The sequence below is a fragment of the Microtus ochrogaster genome, chromosome 5 (assembly GCF_000317375.1).
Source record: "Microtus ochrogaster isolate Prairie Vole_2 chromosome 5, MicOch1.0, whole genome shotgun sequence".
Classification (NCBI taxonomy): domain Eukaryota; kingdom Metazoa; phylum Chordata; class Mammalia; order Rodentia; family Cricetidae; genus Microtus; species Microtus ochrogaster.
Window position 1 is genome coordinate 14,691,592 of NC_022012.1, and position 8,737 is coordinate 14,700,328.

Here is an 8,737-nt window from a genome sequence, read left to right on the forward strand (position 1 = left end):
GTGTGTGGTGTGTGTGTATGTGTGGGGTGTGTGTATGTGTGTGTGTGTGTGTGGTGTGTGGGGGGGTGTGTGTATGTGTGTGTGTGTGTGTGGTGTGTGTGTGTGATTTAGGTCTCGGTGACTTTTGATGATGTGGCTGTGGACTTCACCCAAGAAGAATGGATTTTATTGGATCAGGCTCACAGAGACCTCTACAGAGAGGTGATGCTGGAGAACTACCAGAACCTGGCCTCAGCAGGTAGGACTGTCACCGCTCCTTATGGCTTCTCAGGGAGGAGAAGGACGGTGTATCCTGGGTGTGCTGAAGGATCAAAATGCAATGGGAAATACAGACACACAAACTTTATCCAGAGTCTGTCCGTAGGAGATAAGATCCAAGAGTCCCAGTGGATGCCTAAAACTGTAGGTGAAACTGAACTGTATGTACAGTTGAGCTAACGCTTTGAGTTCCTTTTTCTTTTTTTTTAATATTTATTTATTATGTATACAATATTCTGTCTGTGTTCATGTCTGCAGGCCAGAAGAGGGCACCAGGCCTCATTACAGATGGTTGTGAGCCACCATGTGGTTGCTGGGAATTGAACTCAGGACCTTTGGAAGAACAGGCAATGCTCTTAACCACTGAGCCATCTCTCCAGCCCCCGAGTTTCTTTTTCTTGATTTCACACATTGGAGATTTAATTTTTGGAAGCAAGATTTCATTGTAGTTAAGGTTGACCTTGTCCTGATCTTCTTGTCTCCACTTTCCAAGTGCTGGGATTATAGATACGTACCGTAACATCTGACTGGAAACTTCTTGAGAGTAGATATGAATTAGCATTAGGCTGGAGAGATGGCTCAGCAGTTAAAAGCACTTGTTGCTCTTGCAAAGGACCCAGGTTTGGTTCCCTGCTCCCAGGTAGCAGCTCACAACCTTGAGCTGCTGTAAATTCAGTTCCAGATTGGCTGCCTCTTCGGGCCTCAGGGTATTGTGTACACATACTACACATATATGTGAAAGCAAAATACCCAAATAAGAAATAAAACGTCTAAGCCGAGTGTGGTGGCACATGGCTTTAATCCCAGCACTCAGAAGCAGAGGCAGAAAGATCTCTGTGAGTTTGAGGCTAATCTGGTCTAGAGCTACTTCCAGGACAGTCAGGGCTATTACACAGAGAAGTCCTATCTTGAAAAATCAAACAAAAGAAAAGAAAAGAAAAGAAGAGAAGAGAAAAGAAAAAGAAAGGAAGGAAGGAAGGAAGGAAGGAAGGAAGGAAGGAAGGAAGGAAGGAAGGAAGGAAGGAAGGAAGAGAAGAAGAAAGATGAAAAAGAAAACTCCTAAGAATAAATATTAGCAACCCCAACATAGAGGTTTCCCTCCCACATTTTACAACTTCTCTTTGGCCTGATCTGAAGTGCCATCGAGACTACCTTTGTGTTTGAGGCCATTAGTAAAGTGAGGGCCACATGAGCATAAGTGTGGCCATGCTGCTTTTTGTTTGTTTTGAGGTGGATTCTCACTGTGGCTGACCTGGAATCTCTAATTCAAGCTGCCTCTGTCTCCCAAGGTTTGTGCCACCGTGCCTGGCAGGTGCTGCTGTGGTGCAACAGGCAAGCTACTCAGAAAGATACTGAATGGCTGTGGAGCAGGCAGCAGGCAAAGGGTGATTTGCGTTCAGGGCAGAATAGAAGAGTGGTGTGAGATTCTGTAATGCTACTCAAAATGACGTGCAATGATGAGTCTTCTCTGGAAATTTATATTTCATATTTCCAGGACAGGGGGTAGTGTGTAACTAACCACAGACAGTAAAAGCATGAATAAGTGGGGTCTGCTATGCCTTTTCATTTTCTGTGGTGGTTCTCAAAATGCTGTGCCAGATGAATGGCACCACTACCAATCACCCTGTTAGGAATACAATCATTGACTGGACATAGTGGTGCTAGCTCTAATCCCAGAACTTGGGAGGCAGAGACAGATGTGTCTTTGTGCGTTTAAGGTCAGCCTAGTCTATATAGTGAGTTCCAGGACAGCTAGAACTCACAGTGAGACCCTGTCTCAAATAAATAAATATTTAAAAGTCAAATTTATTGAGTTGGGTGTTCTTTGCTAGTCCCTGTGTTTAATTCCCAGCACTGCCCCCAAAAAAATAAAAGTGAGAAGGAGGAAGAAAAATATAGAAATGTAGTCATTCTCTTCCTTTGATATACTGAGTCAAAAAAAGAGTACATCCTACTTATAGAATCTGATGCTCTGTAGCCTGCTGTTTGGAAGTAAAATTATCTTTGTTTCACTTTGCTTTCTATTTGACCTGAAGTGTTAGTGTTTTCTTGGGGTGTATATAATCATCAACTGTGGTGTCAATTCAGCAGTAATCAGGGCATAGAAGAGGCAGCATTTGCTTGTTTAACCTCTCTGAAATAACTGCACTGGTTTCATTAGAAGCATAGCTTCATGGCTGGCATGATGGCACACACCTTAAATCGAAGTACTCAGGAGGAAGACAGACAGCTTTTTATGAGTTTGAGGCCATCCTGGTTTACATATCATGTTCCAGGACTACATAGTGATATCCTGTCCAAAAAACAGAAACAGAAACTCAAACAGCTCCTGAATTATGCTGACTTTTGGACTCTTTTGCATGAACTTCCTCCGTGAATGCACTTGGCCCATGTATCAGGATGCGAGGTCATCAAACCCAGTCTGATCTCCTGGCTGGAAGAAGAGGATTTGCATAGAGAAGATCTCCAAGGTGAGTGCTTGTGAAGAATGTGTTAAGAGTTAAATGTGAAGTCTTTTAAAGATGCACCTGATGGCTTTAAGTGTGGGCCATGGACCCGAAGGGCACAGAACCCTCTATTTCATAGGCTCTTACTGTTTGCCTTCTCAAGGGCACAGAACCCTCTATTTCATAGGCTCTTACTGTTTGCCTTCTCAGGTGTTCCTGTAGTTTTGCAAAATGACCTATTATTGTGTTTCGTGTTTATTATTGTTGTTTATATTCTTTGCTCAGATCTTTACTACTTTGCAGCCCTGATAGTGCAGTTCTTGTTTGCCATGAGTTTTAATTTTCAAAGAGTCAGTTTGAAATAAAACATTTCAAACTCGCATCCTTAGTGTAGTCAATTTATTGACCTGGTCAAAATGATCTATGTCATTTAACTTTGTAACTGTTTGTCTGTTTATTTATTTATATGGCTAACTCTTCATTTTGTCTTTCTGTTTATTTCCAGAATGGGAAATGCCACTTGGCACCAAAGAGTCAACACTGCGTCAGGAGTTTTTGAGGGGACAGACTCCCGGTGGAATACAAACAGTAAGACTGACTAAAGATATTTGTTATTTCCCTCATTCCTAGGCGCTTGTGAATTCCCTTGTAGAAAGCCAAATAGCATGCACCCAGGAGAGAGCAGCAGTGTATCTAAGAAGTATGTTGAATATAATGAATTTTTGGGTGACCCAAACTGATCATAAAACCTATTCTTTTAAAAACAAACAAACAGGGGGCTGGAGAGATGGCTCAGCGGTTAAGAGCACTGCCTGCTCTTCCAAAGGTCCTGAGTTCAATTCCCAGCAAGCACATGGTGGCTCACAACCATCTGTAATGAGATATGGTGCCCTCTTCTGGCATGCAGGGATACATATGCAGACAGAATACTGACAATACTGTACACATAATAAATAAATCTTTAAAAAAAACAAACAAACAAACAAACAAACCTATTCTTTCCTCTGGCCAAGATGGCTCAGTGGGTAAAGTCTGACAACATGAGCTTGATCCACAGTACCCGCATGGTAGGAGGAGAGAAGGGGCTCTCCCAGGTGTCCTCTTACCTCTTCATGCACACTGCCATATGTATGCATTCTCCCCTCCAAAGTAAATAAATTCTATTGTTCATTTTATTTATTTAAGACAGGATCTCACATAGCCCTGGATGGCCTGGTGTTCACTCTCTAGATGATGAAGACCTAAAATTCTAACTCAGTGAAATCTGCATATATCACCCAGCATAACAGAGAGAGAGAGAGAGAGAGATCCCACAAGTACATGGCCCCACATGTGTAACTAGATACTAGCTTTTAAGGCAATTTGTCTATATCTTAACAATTATTTTGAGCTTATATCAAATGGCAACTACTATTCATCTTTCAATTTGAAAGGAAGCAGAAATTCTAAAGATGCTATTAAAAAGTTGAACATACTTCAGCATTTGTTCATAGCAACAGGAGAAAACAGTGTTGGTGATGTTAACCAGGAAAGTTCTTATTTACCACACTCAGGAAAGATTGGGAATTTTGTAGAAAATCAGCACAAATGATACAAATAAGAGAAGTGATATTCACCCTACTAAAAAAAAAATGTCTTAGGGTCTAGGTCAAAACTTGGAGTGATAGAGTCCTCCTAAGTACTGATTCCTGCACATATATGACTGATTTCTGAGGATCTTAAAATAATTTCGTTAATATGCTTGGGCAAAGCCAAGCATGATGGTGCACACCTTTAATCTGAGTACTCGGGAGGCAGAGTCGGGTGGATCTCTGAGTTTGAGGCTAACCCGGTCTATTTAATAGAGAGGCACCTTCTCAATTAAAAAAAAAGAACAAAAGACCAGGGGTCAGGTGTGGTGGCACATACCTCACCTTTAATTCCAGCATACAGAAGGCAAAGGCAAGTGGAGCTCTGTGAGTTTAAAGCCAGCCTTCTCTACATATTGAACTTCAGGCCAGCTGTGGCTACATAGTAAGAACCTGTCTCAAAAACAAAACTACCAAAAGACTAAGGCATCTTTCCAAATTAAAACCGATGGTTCTAGACTTTAGGATAAGAGTCTTGCATATAGTCAAAATGGCAAAAATCATCATCTTTCTGCCTTCACTTAAGTGGAGTCCTTCAGTGAGTCTGAAAAATTCTCTAACGATAAGTCATCCCTTTATCACCAGGTCAGAAGCCATAGTGCACGAGAACTCTGTTACTATGTACAGTGTGGAGAGATCTTCAGTGAGCATTCATATTTCAAGACACAAGTGAAAACTCACAGCACTTGCAACACTGGACATCTTACTCACTCGGGTCAGGACGCCTCTGTTCAAATGCACACCATAAAAACGTATCCGTGTAAGATCTGTGGAAGAGCCTTTGGACGTTCTTCAAATCTTAATAGACACTTACGAAGTCACACTGGAGAAAAACCCTATGAATGTAAGGAATGTGGGAAAGCCTTCACTACCTACTCGAGGCTAGTGGAACATTTTAGAACTCATACTGGAGAGAAACCATATAAATGCAAGGATTGTGGGAAAGCCTTTGCTAAGCGCTCAGGCCTTATAACACATATATCAACTCATGCTTCAGAAAAACCCTTTGCGTGTAAAGAGTGTGGGAAGGCCTTTGCTTCCTCCCCGCGCCTTAGTCAACATGTAAGAATTCACAGTGGAGAGAGACCTTACATATGTAAGGAGTGTGGAAGAGCCTTCCTGACTTCCTCGTACCTACGGAACCACATAGGAAGGACTCACAGTGGAGAGAGGCCCTATATATGCGGGGAATGTGGGAAAGCCTTCCATTCTTACTCCAATCTCCGGAGACATGTGAGAACTCACAGTGGAGAGAGACCCTATATATGCAAGGAGTGTGGAAAAGCCTTCCTCAACTCCTCATACCTACATAACCATATAAGAAAAACTCACAGTGGAGAGATGCCTCATATATGTGGGGAATGTGGGAAAGTCTTCCATGCTTCCTCATACCTGCGTAGGCACTTGAGAACACACAGTGGAGAGAGACCGTGCATATGTAAGGAGTGTGGGAAAGCCTTCCTCAACTCCTCGTACTTGCGCAAACATCTAACCATTCATACTGGAGACAAGCCCTACGAGTGTAAAGAGTGTGGGAAAGCCTACCGTAGGTACAATCTGCTGCATGACCATTTAAAAACCCACACGGTGGAAAAACCATTTGAATGTGATGTATGTGGGAAGTCCTTTCAGTATTTTTCGTACCTTACTAAACACATTCGTATTCACACCGGAACAAAGCCCTATAAGTGTAAGTATTGTGGCAAAGATTTCACTACTTCCTCAAGCCGAACTGAACATATCCGAACTCACACTGGGGAGAGGCCCTATGAGTGTACGAAGTGTGAGAAAACCTTCACTTCATCCTCCAACCTCATTCACCATGGAAAAATCCACACTAGAGAGAAACCTTTCGCCGAGAATGTAGGGAAGGCTACAGCAGATTTTACCTACTAACCGAACACTAGTACCTCATGGTGAATAGAATCACTTCAGGTAGGAAGAATGTCAAATATCCTTAGTCCCTTGTATCTTGATTTCATCAGACTGGAACTTACGTTATTAAGAAATCAGTGTGGAACAGCCCCAATTACTTTGGAAACATAAAAGAACCCATACTCAAGATGCCCCATGAATTAAGGAAAGAAATACTAAAGCCGACACTGTTTCCTAGGAACTTGTTAAGCATGTGAGACTTTGCAGTAAAGGGAAATACACTGATATAAGACATACAGAAGGCTGTCGTCCTGCTAAGTACTTTTAATTCATTAGTTCCAGCAGTTGAGAAAACTTTTTGAAAGTAAGGAATGTTAGAAAGTCACATAAACTTAATCCTCAGTGTTTAGTAAAAATCATAATTCATACCCAAGAGAAGTCAGCTATCTGGAAATTCTGTGTGCCCTGAAATGTGGTATTGCTGGCAGCAGTAAGGCCTGTTGGATGTTGCTGTTTATTTTGAACTTTCGATGTCTGTCCTGATAGCCCTAGAGTGATATGTTTTCTTTCCTCTAAGCAACGCCGTTTCATTTTGGTTGTTACAACTTCTGGGTAGCAAGCTGGTGATAATGAAGACTTGTGGAATATAAACATTGTTTTAGTGTAGATTCTCTAGTTGGCTTATACTATTAAACATGCTAGCCTATAATAACTTCCAGCAACTCCATTTCATAATACGGTTCTCATGGTCTTTAGAATGTCCTTGTTCTTTCACAACTTTTAGGTAAAAGGTGATATAAATAAACAGCTAAGCAAACAGACTAGCAAAGCCTTTTACCCGAAACACATTAGGCTGTGAATCTATAGATGGCTTAGTCTTCAGTGAGGCCAGAGCCCTCGTGACCTCTCACATCTCACACTGAACACTGCAGCCCTGGGGACCAAGCCATCGGTATGTGAATTTCAGATACAAATCATAATACATTCCCTCCCAGGTTCTGGTAAGTCCTCAAGATTACAAATAGCTCAAGTGCTTGGGAGCATGGTTTTCTATATGTGTGTGTGTAGTGGGAATGAAATAGGCGTACGTGTCACAATGCACACATGGAGATCAGAAGACAGTTTGCAGGAATCTGATCAATTCTTCCACCATGTCGGTCCCAGGGATAGAACTCAGGCTGTCAGGCACGGCTTGGCAAGCACCTTTCCTCACTGAGCCATTGCACCAGCCCACAGTTTTCACATTCAAAGCAATCAGAGGCTGAAGAGGTGGCTGTGTGGTTCAGAATACTTGCTGCTAGTCCAGAGGACCAGGGTTCTGTTCCCAACACTCACACTGAGATGTTCACAACTACCTGTAACTGGAGCCCCAGGGGATCAGGCTCCCTCTTCTTGTCCCTAGATACTCATGTGCAAGTACACATACAGACACATGAATAATGAAGTCTTTGTAAAAAGAAAATCAATCTAGAGTCCTGAACCCTATTCTTCTCTGGGAATACACCCAACCTATATGTCCCATATCCTAAATCACTCTAGATCAAAGAAAGCTGAAGAGAAATAAAGACATCATCTATATTCTTATTCAGTAGATTTATTCAAAATGATTGATCTTAAAATTTTTTTTCCAGGGGGCTGGAGAGATGGCTCAGTGGTTAAGAGCACTGATTGTTCTTCCACAGGTGGTCCTGAGTTCAATTCCCAGCAACCACATGGTGGCTCACAACCACCTGTAGTAAAATCTGGTGCCAACTTCTGGCCTGCAGGGACACATGCAGGCAGAACATTGTAAACATAACAAATAAATCTTTAAAAAAAAATTTTTTTCCAGCCATACTTTTCCTTCTTGGAGGAAATTTCAGTAATATTGTGGATAATAGTTTTTTGCTTGCTTACATCCTCGCCTCCTGCACTCTATTTTTGCCTCTGTAGGTCTGGATGGTGTGTCATTCTGCGCCCTTGCTCAGTACAATGCATAAGAAACTTCAGTTAATCAGGCACCAGTATGGCTTCCCATAGATGCTCATAGCAACCATCTCTTCATAGTTGATGTTTTCTGTATTGTTCGGTATGCTTTGGGCAGTGCCTGGGGTATAGCTGCCACTCTACTACATTTTTGTTGTTATTTTGGTTTGTTTTTCAAGACAGGTTTCACTGTGTAGCACTGGCTGTGCTGGAACTCGCTTTGTAGACCAGGCTGACCAAGAACTCACAGAGATCCGCCTGCCTCAGCCTCCCGAGTGGGATTAAAGGCGTGTGCCACCACCGCCCAGCATTGTACATTTTTATTTTGTAGAAGGCAACACTTTCATGGTTTATAGCAGAAGACAACTTGCAGTAGACAGTTCTACCATATGCATTCCAGGGATGCAGCTCAGATTGTTGTCATGCTAAGCAGCACATGTCCTTTCTTGCTGAGCCATCTTGCTGTCCCCTTTATGTTTTTGGTTTATTTTAAGACTTAGACATCTTAAGTTACTTCATAATTGTAGGGTTTTGTTTTGTTTTCTGTTTGGTTGTTTTGTTGTT

The 8,737-nt window shown here is 42.0% G+C and overlaps 1 protein-coding gene across 1 annotated transcript in view; it reads left to right on the plus strand.

Moving 5' to 3' along the window:
- Window positions 1-8,371, plus strand: part of LOC101989916 (zinc finger protein OZF-like) — an 18,238-nt gene extending 9,867 nt beyond the window's left edge. Inside the window, exons 3-6 of the mRNA XM_005346854.3 lie at window positions 112-238; window positions 2,658-2,729; window positions 3,211-3,293; window positions 4,919-8,371. Coding sequence (XP_005346911.1) covers window positions 112-238; window positions 2,658-2,729; window positions 3,211-3,293; window positions 4,919-6,229 — 1,593 coding nt within the window. The 3' untranslated portion in view covers window positions 6,230-8,371. The remainder of the gene's footprint in view (window positions 1-111; window positions 239-2,657; window positions 2,730-3,210; window positions 3,294-4,918) is intronic.
- Window positions 8,372-8,737: the final 366 nt, after the last annotated feature.